At 43.1% G+C, this 23,174-nt stretch overlaps 1 protein-coding gene across 4 annotated transcripts; it reads right to left on the bottom strand.

The window, feature by feature from the left end:
- Positions 1 to 4,190: 4,190 nt before the first annotated feature.
- Positions 4,191 to 22,060, bottom strand: CUNH3orf33 (chromosome unknown C3orf33 homolog). Of its 4 annotated transcripts, none has more exons than XM_040754352.1 (5): positions 20,908 to 22,060; positions 17,803 to 17,862; positions 15,469 to 15,616; positions 9,270 to 9,430; positions 4,191 to 5,860 (listed from the first exon to the last, which is right to left on the bottom strand). In XM_040754352.1, the coding sequence occupies exons 2-5, from the start codon at positions 17,845 to 17,847 to the stop codon at positions 5,462 to 5,464; spliced, it is 753 nt and encodes a 250-aa protein (XP_040610286.1). In that variant the 5' UTR covers positions 17,848 to 17,862; positions 20,908 to 22,060; the 3' UTR covers positions 4,191 to 5,461. The 4 variants fall into 4 exon arrangements, with proteins under 4 accessions (XP_040610286.1, XP_005077990.1, XP_040610287.1 ...); XM_005077933.4 differs by lacking the exon at positions 20,908 to 22,060 and adding an exon at positions 19,347 to 19,498; XM_040754353.1 differs by lacking the exon at positions 20,908 to 22,060 and adding an exon at positions 19,069 to 19,316.
- Positions 22,061 to 23,174: the final 1,114 nt, after the last annotated feature.

The raw sequence follows: 23,174 nt of genomic DNA, 5'->3' as shown, positions 1-23,174 counted from the left end.
TACAACACCAGGGGACAGCATATTGTCCCTCCGTTAGGCCTCTAGGGAAAACGCTACCCTCTGGCCTGTGTGGAAACCATTGCCAGCAAAGTCCAGTCCGAGCTGTTTGAAACAGTCATAGCAGAAGCTATGCAACCTGAAAGTTAAGGGTCACAGCCTGGGCTCCAGTGATTGGTGTAGGTTAGGCTCAGTCAGTCACTCATCCTCAGCCTGCCCTGTGAAGAGCTGAGCCTTGAGAAAAGCTGGGAGATGAGATTTATCCAACTCGGTATTGTGGTAAAGAACAGATAAAGGGGCCTAATGGCCCATGTCTGCCTTCAGGGCACTGACAGGAACTTTTTTTTTCTTTTGGGGCTATTTTTGAGTTCCCGGCCGGCTGTCCTGGAACTCACTTGGTAGACCAGGCTGGTCTCAAACTCACAGAGCTGCCTGCCTCTGCCTCCAAGTGCTGGGATTAAAGGTGTGTGCCCAAAGTAGTTCTTACTGACAGAACGAAATGGCCTTCATTAGATGATTATGTCTGCTTCAGGGGCATCGCCCTCATGCATAATTACCATTATGTGGGGGTCTGGATCTTTCCCAAGAGGGTTTTCTACCTTTGGAATCCAAGACAACTACAGATTTAGAACAATGACTTATCTCTGTCCCTTCTGCCTTAAAGGTGGATGAGATAGTTTAGACAAACATTCCTTGAATGATTAATGATTAATTAATGAAAAGGTAAGCAGATGACCCAACATAAAGGAGACAGACAAAACGAAGGCAGAGATCTGTTACAGAATTTCCTGCCCTGTTCCGTAACCACCTTGCCCCAAATGAACACTCAGAGACTTACATTAATAATAAAAACTATTGGCCGGTGGCTTGGTCTTCTTATTGTCTAGCTCTGTCTTAACTATTAACCCATTTCTATTAATCTACATATTTCCATGTGGTCTTGGCTTACCAGAATGTGCTCTCTTCCCAGGCTCTACATGACGACTCTGCTCTGTCTACACTTCCCAGAATTCTCCTCCTCTAGTAGCCCCGCCTATCCTTCCTGCCTGGCCGCTGGCCACACAGTGTTTTATTCATCAACCAATGAGAGAAACATATACACATAAGGACAACCCCACCAGAGATCAGGTTTCATAAAGCTTCCTGTTGTTTTGTGGGTCCATGTAATCAGTCAATGCTTTTTAGCAAAAGCAACTATTATAGGCTGTGTGGTGGCGGCACACACCTTCGATCCCAGCACTTGGGAGGTAGAGGCAGGCAGATCTCTGGGAGTTCGAGACCAGCCTGGTCTACAGAACAGAGTTCCAAGACAGCCTCCAAAGCTACACAGAGAAACCCTGTCTCGAAAAACTGAAACAAATAAATAAAAGTAACTATCCTTAAATGACAGTTTGAGCTACACCATCAGGAGCTGACGTCTTCAAAGAACCTGTGGAGTGCTTGAAGTGCATGTGGAAAGTCCACCTGACTGCTTAGAGGGACCTTTTTGCAAGGAAGCCAGAACAACAGGAAGGTGTCAAATCACCCTCTTTCCCAATATTTTTGCTTATTTATGGAATAATAAGCATTAGAAGGAACGCTTCGAATAAGAACAGTAAGGCTGAGGCTGCAGAGATGGCTTGGCAGTTACGTGTACACACTGGCCTTGCAGAGTTTGGGTCACAGCACCTACGTCAGACAGCTCACAACTGCCCATTATTCCATCTCTAGGAAAATCGGATGCCTTCACAGACACCCCACATGTCCACATACCCACATACAGACAGATACGCATAAACACAGTTTAAAATAGGAATAATAAAACACTGTTGAATTATAGCAATATTGGTTTTGAATGTTTGATGCTGCTTTGTAGATATGCCCGACACCCTAGGGGAGATAGGTCCATTTAACTGTCTCAGGGTGAGCATCTTCGGGTCTGCTATCAGGAAGTGAAGGCCAGAGGAGACCAGAGTCTGGCCCTCTCCCATTCCTGAATTTTTCTGTTGTTTTCAATTTCCTTCATCTTAAAATATTGGCTATGCCTAGGTACCACATTTGGGGATGTCACGTTTTGAGTCGCAACAGAAACAAGTAATAAAAGGGCAAAGAAACTGAGCCTATGTCCTGAAACATGGGCTGAAGTGGGACTTTTTCCCAAATGGCTTTTTATAACTAACCCTGGACACAAAGATCCACTGTGTCTGAGGTCATCAGGAGTATCTTGATCTTGCACCATCAAAGAAACTGGTCTGTAACATCAACCAGTCATAAAGCCAATAACGCAGGTGTGGATCCAAAAGAAAGCCGCTGGCCAGTGGAATGTCTCCACTAGAGACAAGTGTGTAGAGAGAAGCCTTCCTGCCAGCCTGGTTCCAGAGCTGCATCAGTCCCAAATGAACACACAGGAGGCTATATTAATTATGAAGCTGTTAGCCGTTTGCTTGGTTTCTTACTGGCTATCTCTGACTTAAGTATTTATTCCATAATTGTTAATCTAAGTATTTCTCTTACCGGAGAAAGGGTCCAGACTTCTTACCCCTATGGCGGCTACATCGTGACTCCCTGTGTTTCTCCTTCCCAGTATCCTCCTCAACTCCTAGTCCCACCTATCTTGCTTCCCTATTGGCCAGCAGTGCTTTATCCAACAACCAATAAGAGACAGATTTCAGAATGACATCTCCCATCACAAGTGTTACCGCTAGGTACAGAGTAAGAAGTCAGCCAATGGAGACCACTTCAGGGGTCTTCCGGCTCGTTTGTCCATAACTGCCCCATATCAAGGAGAGGATAGACTGGGTGAAAGACCTGCGAAGTCTCATCTTCCCCTGACACAGCTAGAAAGACAACAGCATGGTAGATAAAATGTCAGAGACCACTGACTTAAATGAGCCAAAATGGGAAAGAGTAAGACACAAGAACTTAAATGTTAACTCTCTATAAACATAGTACATACCCTTACAACAAGATAAAAGTTGTTGCGGTATTAGGGCCAGGAAATAAAATCTAAGATGTAGATTTCTACTACAAAAAAAAAGGGTAAAGATGCAAAACCACATTCAGACACACACTCTTCAGAACCTTGGGGAGCTCAATGAATGAGGCTTAACTTCTACAGGGTCTGAACCTTCTTAGGTTATCAACAAAGAGTCAGGCAGTTGTAGGAAACTCACAGCACGCCTTCTATGGTGGCTTGAATGAAAATGACACCCCCTGTTGGGGAAGTCCTGTGTATATGTCAATAAATTACTGCTGGCCAATAGGAATCTAGATAGGTGGGGCTAGGAGTCCAGGAAGATTCTGGGAAGGAGAAACACAGAGAGTTCGAGATGTAACGCCATTGGGGTAGGAGCCCGGAACTATTCTCCGGTAAGAGACATACTTAGATTAACAATTATGGGGTAATTACTTAAACCAGAGCTAGCCAGTAAGAGACAAGCAAGGCCAACAGCTTCATAATGAATATAGCCTCCTGTGTGTTTATTTGGGACTGACGCGGCTCTAGAACCAGGCTGGCGGGAAGGCTCCTCACAAGAAAAAGCTTCTCTTAACAACCCCCCCAACAAAAGTTTTGTATATTTACGTGGTCCCTAATTGGTGGACCTGTTAGGGAAGGATTAGGAGGTGTGGCTTTGTTGGAGGTGTGTCACTCGGGGTGGGCTTTCATTCATACTTAGTTCTCTGCCTTACGCTTGTGGATCAAGATGTTAGCTTTCAGCTACTGCTCCAGGACCATGAATGACTGCCTACTGTAATGTGCCTTACCATGATGGTCATGCACTCTAACCCCCTAGAACCATAAGCCCCAAATTAAATGAGTTCTTTGAAAAGTTATTTTACTTATGGTGTATTGTCAAGGCAATAGAAAGTAACCAAGACAGACTCCTATAGCATACATTCTAACTGGAGCTAACTCTCTGGGCCTGCTAGGTCTGACTTTTCTCGGTATCACAACTCATTTTTTTTTAATTCTTCTTAGACAGGCATGGTCAAACTTAGGAGGCAGAGGCAAGTGGATCTCTGTGAATTCAAAGCTATCTTGGTCTACACAATGGTTTGTAGGCCAGCCACGGCTATGTAATGAGGCTATGTCTAAACAACAATGACAACAAACCCTTCCTTACACAGATTTTTGAGGACGTTGGCTATTTCCTACTCCAGCTAGCGGCATGAATCTGAGAGAGCAAGGCCTAAAAATGAGGCGGACTAAAGTCTCATGCAATAGCCAACTTTATTCAGAGCATCGGACAATTTATACTCTGAGGGTTAAGAGGAGTCACCCAAGTAAAATGTACAGCCACAAGGACAAGTTACATGTGGCAAAAACATGTTTTTCCATAGAAGCATATAAATAAATAATAATAATAACTGTAGAAAATAACCTGATGCAAACTCATTCTTCTTTGGTATACCTTGGAGGGGCATGAAATCACATTCCAAGAACATTCTAGTTTTTTTGTTTTGTTTTGTTTTTAAGAAACTGAGATTACAAAACTCTTGTTTTCTTGGAGTTTTCTCACAAGCACTCAAATTCCTCTCATATGACTCCATTCTTAGACTCCATTCTGACAGCAAAATATTGTTGACCTCGTAAAAGAGGCCTATACTGTAAGGAAGATTTTATTACGTACATTAAAGTGGTTTGGGGGATCTTTTTTTTTCCTTTTGTGGGTTTTTTTTCAGTTTTAGATAATGTCTCATATTAATCCAAACTTGTCTTGAATCCTACGAGCCAAGAATAACCTTGAATTCCGTCTCCTCCAGCCTCTACTTACTGAGTGCTGGGATTACAGGTGTGTGCCACCGTGCCCAACTCCAAGCTGGCTTTACCCTTTCTTTGTGTCTTCTGTAGTGCCGGGCTCATCCTTGTCTTAAGGGTAATGTTCTCATCAAACAACAGGGAGAGGTTAGCTACCTTTATTACCAAGAATGGTGTCCACACCTCTTGTGGCACCAGCCCAAACTTGCCAGCAGCTAGAGAGACGCTGGGAGAAAAAGTGTGTCCTCAGAAAGAAAACATTTGAAAAATTCCTTTATTATAAAGTTGATGAAATTGAAAAAAAACGATTATTAAGTCCGGCTGCCCAAAATAACTAATTTAACAGCCAATCTTTAAATTTTCTCTTGAGACATTAGCAATACAGGACTAACAATGTAGCTCGGTAGTGGTGTGCTAGCTAATCCAGAGTGCATGAGGCCCCAGGTTCAATCCCCAGCACCAGGAGGAGGGAGGGAGAAGAAAAAGGCAGAACATTAGTTATACATATATACATCCTTCTACCAGGTACCTCTGGATAGTGTGTCATTTTTCCTGACCATAATTCATTCAAACTGATTCTATGTTAACAATGTTTTTAGTCTTTAAGAACCAGTAGGCAAGAATTTTGGTCACCTGAAAAATGTCCATCTTGACTCAACAAAAAGCGGTCACATACATATGCATTTCACTCTTCAGAGGTCACCTCTAGACCTTGAGGGTGCTCCATCATTTTCTCCGAAAGTATAAGCGGCTCACAAATCCTCTGAGTTTTAAAACTAAGGAGAAGTTGCTCACGTGGTCCTTCCAGCTCCCACAAGCCCTCTGAAACCTGTCATAGTAACTATCTTTGGTCAAGTTGAAATCTGGTCCAGTTGTTTTTAAAAAGCTGTCCTTTTTCCATCTTTCTCTCCAGGAATCTTTGAATTTTCCAAAATAACTTTCCTTTTCAGATTTTTCTTTCCATATTCCTTCTCCTTTCTTTAAGGCGGTCAGTTCAGCTTTAAGTAAGCGCCTGTGGATTTTCCAGTGGGTTTTTGAGTCATGATTTAGTCCTTTGACCAGAACGGTTTTGCCTAAACCTCTTCTCAAAATTTCCTCATTCAGATTCACATTAAAATATCCACCCTGAATAAAAATAAAGAAAATTATTCTTTAATAAGTTGTTATAATACATTATTTAACCTTAAAACTCAACAATTTTATCATTTTGGAGAACAGCAAAAAACAAACAAAAAACAAAAAAAACATATAACACAAAGGTCTTCAGGTCAAGTTTGGTGGCACATGCTTGTAATCCTAGTATTTATGAGGCTGAGGCAGGAGGATTACTTACATACTCATGGCCAGACTGTACTGCAGAATCAGACACTGTCTCAAATGAAACAGTTAACAATCCTAAACGGGCTTGGAGACACCCAGGGTCCACATAAACATCGAGGCATGGCAGTTCAGGCTTATAATCCCAGTGCTGGGGAGGCAGAGACGGGGGAATCCCTGGAGCTCAATGGCCACCCAGCCTGGCTGAGTAGGTGATCTCCAGGTTCAGAAAGAGATGATAAGGTGCATGGTAACCAAGCAAAATACCTGGCATGAACACCCAGCCTCCACACGTGCACACACAAGTGCCAACTCCTGTATACACATATGAACCACACACACACAATAAGAGTCAAAACAGAACAGCAAAACAGCAAAGGGGTTTAAGGGCCTAAAACAGCTATTGCTGAACTGGGGGTTTTATTTTTTGATATAATACACATGCAAGCCTTGCTCAAACTCAACTGGTTCTCCTTGATCTCTAACCCAAAGAAGCATTGAAATGGTAAACTATAAAACGCACTATTTACTTTCTTGGCTGTGCAGAGGAAAAAACAGAGCACAGGATTTGTACAATGAGAGCCCGCAGCAAAACAAACTATAAACTAACAGGTAAACAAGTCACAGGGGATGGAACAGCATCAAATTGTTAAGTTAAAAGTCACAGGGTTTGGGGGTCTCTGACAGGTAGGGTTTTTTTTTTTCCTTTTTTTAAATGTGTATGGGTGTGTGCCTTTATGTATGCCTGTGCAACACTTTCACGCCTAGTGCCTGCAAAGGCCAGAAGAGGGCACTGGATCCTCTGGAACTAGAGTTGCAGTTTTAAGCCACTGTGAGTGCTGGGTCCTCTGCAGGAGGAGTCACTGTCCTGAACCGCTGAGCAATTTCTCCAAACCCAAGTATGTACATTTTAAAAACACCTACTTCAAATAATCTTTGACCACCTGGAAACTTTCGTTTCTGGAATACCCAACTCGTAATGATATCAATAAAAAGCCCTCCCCATAGGAAATCATGGGACTAAAGCAGATCCTGCTCTAGTCTAACAAAACTAATGAAAACCACGTGCTGACAGCTTCACTGTGAAGTAGATCATGCAGAGATGGCTCAGCAGGTTAACGATGCTTGCTGACCCTCCAGAGGACTGCAGTCTGGCTCCAAACACCCACACAGGGCAGTTCAGAACTGTCTGTAACTCCAGCTCCAGGAAATCCAACACCCTCTTCTGGTTGGTTGTGAACACTGCACAGGTAGACACACACACATGTAGATACACACCCATAAATACAATCTTAAAAAAACAAAACAACAGCAACAACAACAAAAGCAAGTGTTTTCTGTACAATCATTTCAATTGGAGTTTCATCCTAGCACCCGTGTAACAAGCCAGGTGCTCGCCAGCACGGAAGGATTCGACGCCCTTTTCTGACAGGCTCAGCCACATACATGTACACGTGCACACACACACACACACACATAAATCTCAAGCAGACACATGTACAAACACATTCACACACACATTTTCAAAAAGTAAACTACAATTAATGTAAAATTAATCTAAAAATGTTAAAATTGCAGGTTTAAATGAGGAAATAGTTTCTAACAATCTATCAAACAAAATGATCTTTTTTAAAAAAAATCTTCGAAATAAAATTAAAGAGAAAACATTATTTCTCTGGGTGCAATAAATTTTGGTTCATGAAAAGTTAAATTATATTGGCCTCAGTTTAAAACATTTTATAAGCTCATTTCCTTGAGCCAAACCAAAACAACTAAATTTTAGTCTCACGCATTACTAGAGTTCAAGCAGAAGTAACTGAATCACGCTGTGTGCCCAGAATAATTTGTTCACCTGGAAAACAAGCTAAGGACGAAGAATGAAGGTGGGTTTTTTTTTTTTTTTTTTTTTTTTAACCAGGAAGGAGTCTTCCTTTGGCTAGTCCAGTCAAGGCATAACGTTCCTTCAACTCCCACCTGTAAATGAGAACAGCAACTCCAGAGGATGGTTTTCTGTAGGCGTGAAGTCACGTGAGCAAGACATTTACTTTTACAGCTTCTGAGTGTGAACACAGGATATCCAAGCAGTGTTTACCTTCAGAAAACATCCTTGCTCTTTGTAACTCCCAGTTGCCAAGCCTAATTCCCCAAGTGATTTCTACTGGCAGTGTGATACAATCTACTCATGCATATGCAAATATATGCTCATGCATATGTAAATTTGTGGGGAATAGTCTTTTATTTACAATGGCTAAAGTCATTAATAATTTGAAAGTTCTTCCCTCTCTATAAATTTCTTTTTATATCTTCATTGTTATTTTTAATCAACATTTACTTTCATTTTATGTGTACAAATGTTTGCTTGCATGTATGTACGTGAGCCTCGTGTGTGTCTTCTGGCCAGGAGAGAACACTGGATCCCTGGAACTCCAGCTACAGACCTTTGTAAGTTACCATGTTGGTCCTAGGAACGAAATATTAGTCTTCTACAAGAGCAGAAAGCCTTCTTTACCACGGAGCCAGCCCTCCAGCCCCGTATTTTTATTTATTTGATTTTTTAAAATATTTATTTTATTACTTTTACCGATGTGTATGTGTGCATGTGACTTCGGTGCCTGATCCCCCCTTCCTCCAGCTGGGGTTACAGGTGCTTGTCATCAGCCTGATCTGGGTGCTAGGAATCCAACTCATGTCCTTTGTAAGAGCCATGTGAGCTCTTGGCCACTCAGCCATCTCTAGGCTTTAGCTTGTTATTTTTTAAATAGTGTGTACATGTGTGAGTCTGTGCGCATGAGTGCAGTGTCGGCAGAGGGAACTGGGTCTCCCGGAGCTGGACTTCTAGGTTGGTGGTCAACTGCCTAAAGCAAGAGCTTGAATCTCCAGTCCCTTTAGAAATCCTATTTGACTGACATAAACATCCACAATGAGCCAGGCGGTGGTGGCGGGGCACATGCCTTAAATACCAGCACTCGGGAGGCAGAGGTAGGCAGATCTCTGTGAGTTCGAGACCAGCCTGGTCTACAAGAGCTAGTTCCACGACAGATACCAAAGCCGCAGAGAAACCCTGTCTCAGAAAAAAATAAAATAAAACGCCTTGTTCTTTACACATAATCATGATTAGCAGCTTGAAAAGCTCATCATGTATTCAGAATGGTAATTAAATAAGTGCTTACTCACGTTAAGAATAAAACAGGGTCAGTTATTTCTTGGCCCTGCTTACCTTGTTCACTAAAAGGTAGCAGAAGAGTGCTGAATTCTCCTTTCCGAGAAGCTGGAACCACAGCAGCTGGGAAGGTTTCAGCTCTTCCTGTAACCAGACCTTACCCATGTCAGTGAGCTCTACTCCGGCCAGCTTCACCAGCAAAGCCCCGCATGGCTCTTCTAAGAGAGGGATGGACAAAGCGGTTTAGCGTCGAGGCAGACCACAAAGCAAAGTCCAAAGCCATTTGCCTCCAAACCCCTAACACACACATTATTTATAAATGCTTATTTATAGATACTCAAGCTCTAAATTAAGGACCACTTATTTTTATTATATTCCATTTTAAAACAATACAAGTATAAGCCAGGTGTGGTAGTCTAGAATCCCAGCACTCAGGAGGCAGAGCCAGGTGCATCTCTGTGAGTTCAAGGCCAGTTTGGTCTACATAAGGAGTTCAGGACCAGCCAGGACTTCCTGTTTTAAAACAAAGAAAGAAAGAAAAAAATTGTCTTAGGGTTATATTGCTGTAAAGAGACACCATGACCAAGGCAACTCTTTTTTCTTTTTTTCCCTGAGACAGGGTTTCTCTGTAAAACAACCCTGGCTGTCCTGGAACTCATTCTGTAGACCAGGCTGACCTCAAGTTTAAAGATCCTCCTGCTTCTGCCTCCTGAGTGTTGAGATGAAAGGCGTGTGCCCAGCAATGAGTTTTGTTTTGTTTTAATAAAAAATGTTCTAAAACTTGGTTGTGCTGACAACCGTAAACATTTTCCTTCAGACTTGGGTTTCCTAAAACCTGAGCCTGAGTTTCAGGCCAAGAAGCATCAGTAGGTGGGAGGATTGTGCCCTTAGCAAAAACTGTGTGGTACAGCTAATGTGGAATTAGATAAAGACACAAATACAGCATAGGTTAGATGCTGCTTCGAGGAAGGTAGCACAAGGCTGTAATCCCAACACTCACAAGGCAGTGGCAAGAGTATGGACACTTCGAGGCTAGCCTGGGCTTCCTGGCAAGACTTTGTCTCACAAACACATAAACGAGTTTTAAAAACTAGATGACTGTAAGTCATTGGTATACAAATAAATCCCGAAGTCTGCCCTAATGTCTGAATATTGCCAGTACCACCGACGATCTTTCATTAAGGCTTCTATTCAACATTATCAATTTTAGCATTAGTGTCCCAATTTGTCACAGAATAAAGGCCACTGGGCTTTTTTTTTAAAGGGGGGGCAATTTCTTGTTGAGCACTCAAAGTATGATATAACCAGTAAGAATAAAGTCATTATGATTTAATAAACCATCAAAACAAGTGAGTATGAGAATGTTCAGATTTCCACCAAAACCTTTGACTATTCTTAGAAACGCAAATGTTACTTTCAGAAGCCTGTGGTTTCTGGCTGGGTATGGGGGTACGCTGCCTACAGCCCAGCACTGGGAAAGCAGAGGCAGGACTGTCACACCTTTCAGGCCACCTGGGTGTTCATAATTAATTCTAGGCCAGCCATGCCTACATAGTAAAAAAATATCTCAAAAAAAAAGAAGGCACACTTCTACATTTTAAAAAGTATTCCATGTGTTTATTACGTGTGTGAGGCACGCACAGCACACATGTAGTCATGAGAGGACAACATGTGGGAGTCAGCTCTTTCCCTCTACCATGTGATCTGAGAGATTACACTCAGCTCCTCAGTCCTGGTGGTAAATACCTTTACACGCTGACTTATCTCGCTGGTCCTCAACCGCCTGTTTCTTAGTTAGTACATCTAGTTAATTTCCATATGTGTTTATGTGTGCTCGTAAGCATGGTGTTGGGGGGTAACTTGGAGGTTGCTTCTCTCCTACCACGTGGGTCCTTGAAATTGCACAAATGAGACTTGGAAGCAAGCACCTCAACCCACTGAGCCATCTTGCCTATACACAACTACTAATCCCTACTATTTTCAGCTTTGTTTCCATGATATGAAACTTTTGCCTTTCTGGTTCTTCAATAAATCTTTTAAATTTTAAGATATATTTTATTTTATATGTATGAATATTCTTTGTATGTATGTATGTTTCTGCACCTACCGTTGGAGTTCAAAAGAGAGAATTGGATTCCCTGGAATTGGAGTTACAGATGGTTGTGAACTAACATGACAATTATGACAATTGCTGGGAATAAACCACAAAAAGTCATCTCTCCAGACACCTTCAATAAATCTTGCATAGCATAATAGTCATTTAACTACGTAATGATATTAGAAGTGTGATAGCTGTGTTCTGATGTAACAGATGTAATAGCCATTTTATGGAATAAGAGTCTTGACAGCTGTTATAACTTAATATTTGTATCTGTTATAATAACTATGATAGCTGTTATGCATAACAGTCTCGATAACCATGTTATAACAAAACAGTGCTGGGAACTAAACTCAGGTCTTCTGTAAGAACAGCAAGTACTCTAAACCACTAAGTCTTCTCTCCAGCATCCTTCAATAAGTCTTGCATAGGAACGATTTTTAAAATCCAGTCCTCACTGAATGGGACAGCGCAGAGATGCCAGAAGTTGGCCAGGAAGTAGCATGGCTCTCGTAGAGTAGGCTGAGGGTACTCTGTCAGAAAGGAAGGATGTGAGTCCTGTGGATGATCACAAAATCAGGGAAAGGAGAAAGAAAAGAAATATGGACAGCTGGAAAATCAGAGAATGACATGAAACGACACTGTCTCCGTGATAAATGACATCACTAAGGACTTTGTTTCATCACCAAACTCTTTGTTATCTGTTTGCTTTGAAATTGCATCACCCTATGTAGCCCTGGCTGGCCCAGAACTTGCTACGTAAATGAAGCTGGTCTTAAACTCACAGAGATCTCCCCACTCTGAATGCTGGGATTAAATGCCTGTGCCATTGTACCCAGCATGGATAAATATTTTTTAACATTTTGGTAAGCTTATGATAAACACACTGACATTTGTGAACAATCCTAACTGCTACACTAGTTCTAATAGCAATGTTATAATAGATATAATAGTTATATTATAACATAATAGTATATCTGTGTTATAAATATAATAGCTGTAATAGCCATGTTACAACATGATAGCTGTGTTGTGACATAATAGTTATAATATCCATGTCATACCTAACAGTCATGATAACCATGCTGTGACATCACAGTTGTGACAGCTGGTGTGACATAACAGGTGTCATGGCTGTGGCATGACATAATGGCACACAGCTGTGTGCTTTCTGTACTCGCTGGCTTGCTCCCCGCAGCATGCTCGGCCTGCTTTCTTATAGAACACAGGCTGTGCCCTCCTCCATCAATCACTAAGAAAAATCCACTCCAGCCCAATCTTACAGATGCATTTTCTCAGTTGAGGTTCCCTCCTTTCAGATAACTAGCTTAGGTCATGCAGACATGGAGCTATCCAGAACACAGCCATGACAGCATAATGATATCCATGTCGTAGCGTAATAGTCATGATAGCTGTGTCATGACATAATAGGTGTGATAGTTATGTTATTACAAAATAAATGTCACAATAGTTGTGTTCTAACGTAATAGTTCTGACACTTCAAGGAAATTCATGGCAGCAGACAACATCCTAGGACAGGAGAAACACCTTGGAATATGTACATTTCTCAAAAATATTGTAACTATTGCAAGTTCTGTGATTATTGCAGACATTTGCCTATTTCTAAGGTCACTAGATGCAATAAGGCTGTAAAAGAACAGACATCCACTAAATCACTGTTGGAAATGTAAAGTGTTTTAAGTATTTCATTTGATAAGTTTGTTGTTGTTGTTTTTGGGACAGGGTTTCTATGTGTAGCTCTAGCTGTCCTGGAACCAGTAGACCAGGCTGGTCTTGAACTCACAGAGATCCACCTGCCTCTGTCTCCCCAGTGATAGGATTAAAGGTGTACACCACCATGTCCAGACATTTCATAATTTTTCATAGTTGTGCATATGTAGGCATGGATGTGCTTATGCCTTCTTGTCTACCTCCATAAAAGACCATGAGAGGGGTGTCACAGAAGTCATGAGGAAGGGTGATAATAGACTAGTGCTCACAAACTGGAAGCAACCCCCTAATTGAATGCTTCCTTTTGTAAGTTGCCTTGGTCACTGCTATAGAACAGTTATCTAACACAACAAACAGTCATTTGAACCAAACTTTTTGCATAAAGAATGGCCTCAATTTTTAGGATCTAGATATGAGTCCTACAAACATAAGAAACAAAAAAGGTCTTGTAGAGTAAAATTTGGTACTCCGCCATTAGCCATGTGGCATATTAGAGGCGCATACAAATGAGGTAATAAAAGGGCAGTTTACCACACCACTAACCACATCCACTTTAGGTGCCACTAAAGACGTATATGGACGTACGCGGTGAACTACATCACTAGCCAGGCCCACTTTTGGGCGTGGCGGGCATGGCTAGGGGCGTGTACGGATGAAGGAATAAAAGACTGATCAACAGAACCTCTTGCTGTCTTTTCGGCTTCCAGTTCGGCGGAAAAAACTTGGCTCATCTGGGTTTCTTGTTTTTCTCTTGTGAGTAATTTCTACAATAAATGCTTATACTCAATAAGTGTGCCGTTTATCATTGCAGCATCAAGGTCTAGCTGTATTTTATCAACCAGATAGTAAAAGTGGTGGCAGGAACGTGGGTGGCAGTCTTTTCTCGCTGTTTTTACAGTGCTGGGAATGAAACTCAGGGCCTCAAACTCACTAAGCAGGCACTCTTTGACTCAAGCGCCAGGCACACTGACTTAATAACTCCCTTCATATGAAAAATATTATGTTCTAGTATATTATTACATCATTGAAAATAGTCCTTGGGTAGTGACTTTCTACTTCCTAAGTCATTTTTAGGTAGAAGTTTTTGTTTTGTTTTTTACTTCTGAAAATAAAAACATCTCTTTCCTAAGAATAATTTATGTCAGTCACATATCATTTTCTCTGTGGGGGCCACCATATGTTGAATGATGCACATCAGGTTTCTTTCATCAGGCATTCATGGTGTTCTGGACTGAACAGCAAAGAAAACAAAACAAAACAAAACAAAACAAAACAGCAAAACCCAAAACCAACCGAAGCTTTTCTAGCCATGTCCTAGTGGCTTCACTGGATAGGGAGAGCGCTTATAAAACAAAACACACAAAAACTAAAACCAAAACCAACCAAACAATCACAGCAACAACAAAAACTCCATCATTTCATTCTATGCAAACTCTATCAACTAGTCAGAATTTTTCTATAGGTTGTGAGTGTCAGGTTTTCAGGGAACTGTTCATGTCTATCAGGAGCTTATACCTCGGTAGAGAAGATAAAAATGTGAATATATAATATGCACAGGAAGCGAGTTAGCTTGGAAGATAGACAGCAAATTCAAAAAAGCAGGACAGAACAATGAATACTACAAAGACAGCATATTGAAACACCTGTGCAATTAATCCTTCACATGGGGGCTTAAGGTGTGTGTGTGTGTGTGTGTGTGTGTGTGTGTGTGTGTGTGTGTGTGTCTGGACCTTTGCTATGAAGTGAGATAACTAATAATACTAGAGAAACGATGTGGCTTCTAATACCCATCTAGTCTCCTTCGGTCCTCTCAATGTGTCTTTCCCGTCTCAACCACAGGGGCCTTCATATAGACTGTCAAAAGATGCAAGCTCATTCTTACCTGCATTGTTCCTGGCTAGCCCACTGAAATGTTCAGACCTGAGCATATAACAACCCCTCAATGAGAACTTCTCTGAGTGCTGTATATTTCCTTAGCCCCACCAGACCTGAGAGGTTATCTATCCTAGGACTCTGTTCCTTGTCTTCATCAATATTAGAACAAAATTTCACATGTACTTTGTCTCTCTTCCACCAAGACTGCGAGCTACAAATGTTAGAAGGATCGTGTTTGTTTTCATTCAGCACTGTACAGTTATCTTCGGTCCCAAGCCATAACAGGTTGCATCATCTGTAGTATGAACAACCGAAGGCCTCTGTGAAAGACTGGGTAGTCGACTAAAACAAAGCAGAGAAGGAAGACAAGAACTCCAGAGCCAGACCAAACAATCTCTTGTAAATAAGGCCAGGTTCAGACTTTCATAGACTACGGAAAGTAATCGGAAATTAGTATACTTTTGCTACTTTATAAAGAGCGTCTACTTATTAAATACCACAATAATGACTACAACAGTTATCCGGTTTTACAAATTCTTGCATCTTACTTACTTTTCCAAGAAGATACAAAAGGCAAAGTAATAGGAATATGTTCAATTTCTAGACCACACTCAGTTATCCGCTGTAATCGGCCACGTAGTTTAACCTTCTTTCTTATAAACTCTACTGGAATATCTGAAGAGGTTGTAAATTTTGATGTCTGTTGATTTACAAAGAAAAACATTTAATTTTCACTTAAAATAAAAAGAAAACATGAAGGTATCTAAGCATTTTGCAGTTAAGACATAGCCAATGAAAGTATTAACTTTAACACTTCAATATTTAATAAAAGTTTTTACATCAACATTTCAATATTTAATCAAAAGTGTTTATGGAGTCTGGAGAGATAGCTCATCAGTTAAGGACACTTGGTACCCTGGCTGTGGATGTGGGTCCAGTTTCCAACACTCAGTTCCAGAGAACTGACACCTTTTTCTGGCATCTGGAACAGATAAACTCACACATGCACAAACGCGTATATATAACAGTAAATAACTTAAAGATGTTTTTGGAGAGTTAAAGCTTATTACTCGTCCATTTCTACTTCAAGCTAATATATAAGAGACTGCTAAATATAAATCCTAAGCAAAGCTGTGTTGAATCAAAACAGACTCCTAACTGGCAAGACTTTTTAATTTTTTTAAATATCATTTAGGAAACAGAGCAAACCTTTAAAAAGAAAAGAAGTGGGTAGGCCAACATTGGAAATTTACTTCTACCCTCCACCAACACCTACCCGTGCCTGGGGTTATCACCGTGGCTGGTTCAGAACCTTACATAACACTGTACATCTTTCTAATACTAGAAAGAATATCTGATGCTATGGCACATTTTCTCTGCAAGAGAGGAGAGCTTCATCCAAATGCTGGGGAGATTTCTCAGTTATTACTCAACCAGGACTTAATCTTAAATTTTTCGTGTGTGTGTGTGTGTGTGTGTGTGTGTGTGTGTGTGTGTGTGTGTGTGTGTGAGTGAATTGTACACATGGAGGTCAGAGGGAAATTTTGTGGAGTATGTTCTCTCTTCCCACCTTCATAAGGTTTCTGGGGATCAAACTCAGATTTCCGAGTCTCGTGCAAGAGCATTTAACTACTGAGCCGTCTCAAAGCCCCGGAACTTACTTTTAACTTGGATTCAGAAGACCCACTCTGGGTTTGTTTTTTGTTTTGTTTTGTTTTGTTTTCCCCGAGCCAAGGCTGGCCTGGAACTCACTAAGTAGACCAGATCTGCCTCTGCCTCCAGAGTGCTGGGATTAAAGGTGTGTGCCACCACCGTCCGGTACACTCTGGGTTTTTTGCTTGTGTGGGCACACATAAGGAATTTATGTAGGCTTGTTTTCATATATTAATCAACGTGAAAGTGATAACCAGCATTATCGAGACTCTGTCACTCCATGCTGCCTGAGAAACCATTCCAGGTTATACTGGAAAGTTGCAACCTTTCAAATTAAACAGATGACTCCGTAATCTCACCATTTAAGTTCGATGACTAAAAAACAGCCACATCGGAATTTATATTTTGATCTAAATATAATTGTCTATTTGCAAAACACCTGAGAAACAGTTTTGCCTAAAAGACAAGATTTCATCAGTCCCAACAACTCCCTACCCAAACAAGGAAACTAGACAACTCCTAGTTTGTTTGGTTTTGGTTTTGTTTTGAGACGAGGTCTCCCTCTGTAGCCCAGGCAAAGCTGACCTGGAACTCACCAGCCGTTTAGGCTGGCTATGACCTTGTAGCAATCCTGCCTCAGTTTCCCAAACTGCCAGGAATACAGGTGTGAGTCACCACACCCAACTACATCCTATTTTGTTTACAGAAAATTAAGATCTGTGTGCTGAAAGGTTATGGTCTGTTGAACAGTTGAAACAGCTCATGGAATCGTAATCATGTGATTAGAGATAACAGCAATTTAGGGCCTGCTGGTATAAATGCATAAATAAAATTTGTAAGTTATTAACCTGCTTGCTTTTTCTTTACTCCAGCTCATTCCTTACACGTAGTCTTGAGAATTTTGGCATTTAGGTTAGTGGTTTAGCACAAGTCAGGAAAATAACTATCCAATTGTTACTGCCTCTTATAAGCAATATATAATATACTTGAGATATTCCACAGTATCTGAAATGCAAGTTTTGTGATTATACTATTTTAACAGACTAAATCCTTTATGGAATCATTTTTTTACTGTAAAAAACATGGTTATGCAAAATGATCTGTAGACTTAAGGACTATACAATTCTACACTTTTTTATGATTCTAAAATATATTCACTGCTTTAGATCTCAACCAAGATCTTAAAATACGTTTTATCATTCTAAAATACAGCTTGAAGCCTTTTGGACTCACCAGTCGAACACTTCTTATTAGTAGCATTATTCCAGCTATGGCCATTCCAGTGCTGATGTTCTGCAGAAAGAAGAGTCAATGGTGAAGTCTCATCAACTGTCACTTCCAGCAGTGAGCGTGCTAACTTAAAAAGGGGGAAGCAGGCTGCCCTCGTGATCGCTAGCGGTTCAAGTAATGCCCCAGCTGGCGACTCAGTCCTCCCCGACGCTTTGCTGTGTCCCCAGTTGCAACGATCATCCTGCCTTTTTACTCCTACAGGATTGCCTCCTGGTTCTTCCTTAGCAAAATCTGGCGGCATGCACGGGGATCTGAGTGTGAATGATTTTTTACCTTGGCTGTGAATCCCTCGAATGCGCCCCTGACCTAACATTTCTAACTTTACATCCATGGTGAATTCCGTATTTGACAGAAACACCTTAGAATACAGGACCGTGGCAAGCATATTGGGTAAATGTGTGTGTGTGTGTGTGTGTAAATGGTTGGACGTTAACCTAGTTAATCATAATACACGTATTTATTTGGCACTCTCTAATACAAAACGGCAGGTACTAGACTGCTCTAAGGATAGGGCTACAATGGCATGTCAGCAGGCAGGGCCTTGGACCTCACATGCTGCCTAGCTGCAAAGCACAACTTGCGCAGAGTTTTTGGGAAAGCAGTTGCTCCCTCCAAATTCATTCCCCTCCTGGCCTCTAGTTGCCTGTCTTCCCCAAGGCTCCGTCGGTCTCTGCTTCTGCCCCCTATCGGCCCCGCAGGGAGACTCCCAGGCCTCATTTCTCCAGCTTCTCCTGTGGCTTTCTGCAGGTGTCGGCCAAGTCCGGGACCTTACGCGCTCGCTCGGCCACTAAGTTTATACGTAGCTCGCTCTCAGCGGTACGCCCAGCTCCCATCTCCCTTGCGCACTCGGCTACGGCCGGTTTCCTCGGACGGCATCCACCTGCAGCTGCGCTTTGAAGACTAATGACCACCTTCGAGAGCACAGCCCCGGTGTTTGCGTGTTCCAGAGCTCTGCGGCTTTTCCTAATCAGTCATTTACTGCTGCTCGCCCATGCCGGGAGCGCTCACCACCACCACCACCACCACCATCGACCCGGGGGCGGCTTCTTTGTCCGCGTCACCACCGGGACCTCAAGTTTCTCTTCTTTAACTGAAATCCCGTGGCTTCTCTTGTTTTGCTCAGGACTGGGGATATATATAATATTCATGTAATAATATATATAATATTATGTATAATTATATATATATATAAAGCACTAGAAGGCTTACATGGCTTACATTAGTTCGAATCCCAGTCCTGGGGGAGGAGGGGAAAGGCTCTGTGAAGGCCCACTGGGCTTCCCTGCTCTTCCGGGGTCACCTGCCTGCCACACTGAACCGGGTGCCACACTGAACCACTCCTGCGGTGTCGCCCCCAGTCCCGTGCCAGCCTCGCAGGAAGGAAGCGGGGCCTGGCCGCTGCCGCCACCGGAGCGGTCAAGGGTGTGATGTCGCCTCCCCGGGTCCCTGCGGGTCTCAGGCTAGCCCACCCCGCCGGGCCGTGGCACCTGGACAAGGCGCAGGTGGCTGTCCGCCCACTGCGACACGCGCGTCACCACGTTGGCCTCCCCTCGGTCCGGGTCGGGCGAGCGCGACCCGAGGCTCGCCCGCGCCATGTTCCCGCGTCCGGCGAGCCAGCGAGCGAGAGAGCGTGCTGCTTCCCCCCGCGGGCGGCAGGGGGCGCTGCTCTGCGCTGCGCGTCCCAGGGTCCCCCTCCCCTCTCCGGCGCCTGCACCCGGTGTCCGGGAAGTGGGTGCTGCGATGCCACCGCTCCAGCCGGAGCAACACAACACTGACTCAAAACAAACATCAACAAAAATAGGGCAGGATATTAACAATTAGGAAATCTGGGTGAATATGCGTGATCCGTTTCTTGCTGATTTTTCTAAAGTTTTTATTTTTATTTTAATTTTGCTTTTTGAGACAGGGTTTCTCTGTGTAAGCCCTGGCTCGTCCTGGAACTAGCTCTGCAGACCAGGCTGGACTCGCACTCAGCCATCCAGCTGCAGTATTTTATGGTGCTGGAGAGCAAACCCGGGACTTTCTACCTGTCGGGCAGAGACTCTTCAATGCTCCACGTCCTTTTTTGAAACGGTCTATGTTGCAGAGGTCACTGGCATGTTGCACTGTGCCTGACTTTCTAAATATTTTTAATGCCGAACATAATGGAGGAAAGAGAAATGGGCATGTATCTATTCGTTAAGCCGAAACTTATGTTAATGAATTTAACTTTGGCCCAAAGAAAGACCTGGCCTTTCCCATTGCACCTGGTAATTTCTGAAATAGCTTGCCTGATAAAATTTTCTTTTAGCCCGGAGCTTTTGAGCCGGTAAGGAAGTCTAACAGTCCACTATGGTGGGGGTTTGAAGTCTCGGTATCAGCTTGATTTCCAGAAGGACAGGCTCTGCTAGTGTGCACTGAGACCCTGCACACAGATGTGGGGCCTTTTCCCGGCTGTGCTGATCCACGCTTTCTCACCCGTGGTCGCTGAGGAGTCAGTGTTGCTCGTGGGTGGACATTTTGTTTGTTTGCTTGTTTTTAGGCAAACTTCACAGTTGGTGTTACAAGTACTGGAAATCTGGGCACTGTTGTTAACGTCTGCGCGGGTTCACTACATTATCATCTCTACTTAAATGTTGAAAATGTTACAGTAGAATTTTCCTAACATGTGAAGCCCTGGGCTGGATCCCTAGTGTTAGTTAGTATTCAGGCATCTGTACTGGCCTGTCCTTTGGGTCCTGACAGGATGTGTCCTCAGCTGCTGCCACTAAGAGCACCAACTATGCATATTCAATATGTTCCCTTTTAAGAGGGTCCTGCCCACCTCCTTCCTATCCTTCTCTCTCCCTGACCCTCTTTCCTCTCCCCTGTTCTCGTGCCCCCCCTCAGGCTAGTCTCCCCCCCTCCCCTTCTTATGATCCCTTTCCCCAATTAAAAAGTTTTTTAAAAACCTCTCTGCTTGAACCCTGTCCCATGGCGTCTTTCCCTGGAGCACTGATTTCCTCAAATCACAACACCTGGCGCTGCAAAAACATAAACTATAAAAATGAAAAAGTCCCATGAGCTTACCTTACAGAAATCAGATGTACGATGTTGCGCAAACCAGGCCTTCTCCACTTTTATGAGTGACACTGGCGTATCAAACTGTGTTGCTTGCTTAGCTGTGCATGTGTGAAAGAACTGACAGACAGTTCTAAGGAAAGGGATGGACAACAGCCAAACAGTCCTCTAGAGATTAGAAGTATCTAGTTATGCTTTCTTATCTACAGGGCCAAGCCATCATGGCTACGTCCCTCTTGACTTCCAAGGCTGCTTGGAAAGTCAGAAAGCAAAGCTGGTGAATCTCATCTCAACAACACTGCACTACCCACTCTCACCAGCAGAGGTCCTGTCGTCCATCCGTTCCCCAGGCTTTGCCTTTTTCGTCAAACATGGCCAGGCCCTCACTCTCCTCCCTTCCCTTGGGTCAGGCATCTGTTCCAGCACCCCTTGCAGGCCGGGCAAGCTTCAGCCACACATGCCCGTCCCTTCATTTTCAAGTGACTTATGACAAAACTCAAAAATCGACCTTAAAAAATACTTGTAGAGATTTAAGTCACCGTCTCCGTGGGGATGCGTGTGCCTTAGCAGACGCAGGTGGCGGTCAGGGGTCCCACTGCAGCTAGAGTTATGGACAGCCATGGGACATGGGGGTGGGGACTGATTTCAGGCTCTCTACAGGCGCAGTGTGGGTTCCTAACTACTTCAGCTCCCAGTTTTGACCCTTTCTCCCCATTAAGTGTTCTCCTACTTCCCCAATTCAAAGGATGATGTGTCTTCTAGCTAAAATTCACCCCTGATAAACAATTTGATTTAAAGTTCGTTCTTGAGGCTAGAGAGGTAGCTCAGTTGGTACAGTGCTTGCACAGCATGCCCAAAGTGGTAGGTTCACCCTCCAGCACCACACAAACCACGTATGCGCCTGTAGTCTCGGCACATGGTACACTGGATTGGTACAGTAAGATGAGAGACAGCAGTGTGAAGCTTGTCGCTGTTTAGGAGCTAATTTAGATGGCATAAAGGGATTGTGATGAGGGACAGGTGAGTGGTAACCAGAAGGCAACATCAGCTGCTCAGCAGTGTCACAGTGGGGAGGGACCGGAAAATCACTTACGGCCAGGCGTGGTGATGCACGCCTTCAGTACCAGCATTCAGGAGGCAGAGGCCAGCCTGGTCTGCAGAGCAAAGTTCCAGAACACAGAGAAACCCTGTCCTGAAAAACCAGGAAAAGAAAAAAAGAAAAATCACTTACCTTCTCCCGTGTCTGTTTTTTGTGTAAAGCAGGAATTACCAAACACCTACCTTTTTAAAAACGTGGATCCTCTTGATTAATGTATTTTTTTATTTTTTTGGTTTTTCGAGACAGGGTTTCTCTGTGGCTTTGGAGGCTGTCCTGGAACTCGCTTGGTAGACCAGGCTGGCCTCAAACTCACAGAGATCCACCTGCCTCTGCCTCCCGAGTGCTGGGATTAAAGGCGTGCACACCAACACCCAGCTGCACTTGCCAATCTTATAGAGGACTTGGGTTCAAGTCCCAAAACCAGCATGGCAGCTCAGACCCCTCTGTAACTCCAGTCCAAGAAGATCCAATAACCTCTTTTAGCCTTCCTCGGTACCAGGCATGCAGGTATTGTACACGCATACATATATGGAGGCAAAACACTAATACATATAAAATAATCCTAAAAATAAAATATTAAGACATATGCTATATTCTTTTTCTGTCTCTAGCAAATTGTTCCCTTTCTCCTGTGCCTTTATTTCCCCGACTCATTAGGTTTTTAAAAGATGCATTTATTTACTACATATACGGTGTCCTGCCTGCATGTGTCCCTGCAGGCCAGTAAAAAGGACCACATCTCATTACAGATTGTGGTTGTTGAACTCAGGACCTCTGGAAGACCAGCCAGTGTTCTTCACCACTAAGGCATCTCTCCAGCCCCTTACTCTATGAATTTAAGACAATGTTCAGTTTCATCTACTTAGAATAACATTTGTTCGGGGAACAATTCCCTAACCCAATTTCTGGGCTCTATTTTTTTCTTTTCCTTTCTTTATTTTCATTTAATGTGCATTCATGTTTTGCCTGCATGCGTGTCTGGAGTTACAGACAGTTGTGAGCTGCTATGTGGGTGCTGGGAATTGAACCTGGGTCCTCTAGAAGAGCAGCCAGTGCTTTTAACCGTTGAGCGGTCCCTCCAGCCCTTCTTTTCCTTTTCTGATGCTACCTGTGATTCTGCTTCTTCCTCCAGATCGTTGGTGCACTGGTCCGAGAGGGAGGAGGGAACAGGGACATG

This window comes from Mesocricetus auratus, unplaced genomic scaffold (assembly GCF_017639785.1).
Source record: "Mesocricetus auratus isolate SY011 unplaced genomic scaffold, BCM_Maur_2.0 Super-Scaffold_100011, whole genome shotgun sequence".
Classification (NCBI taxonomy): Eukaryota; Metazoa; Chordata; class Mammalia; order Rodentia; family Cricetidae; genus Mesocricetus; species Mesocricetus auratus.
Note: the sequence above shows the minus strand (reverse complement) of the source record. Positions and strands in the feature narration are given on the sequence as shown.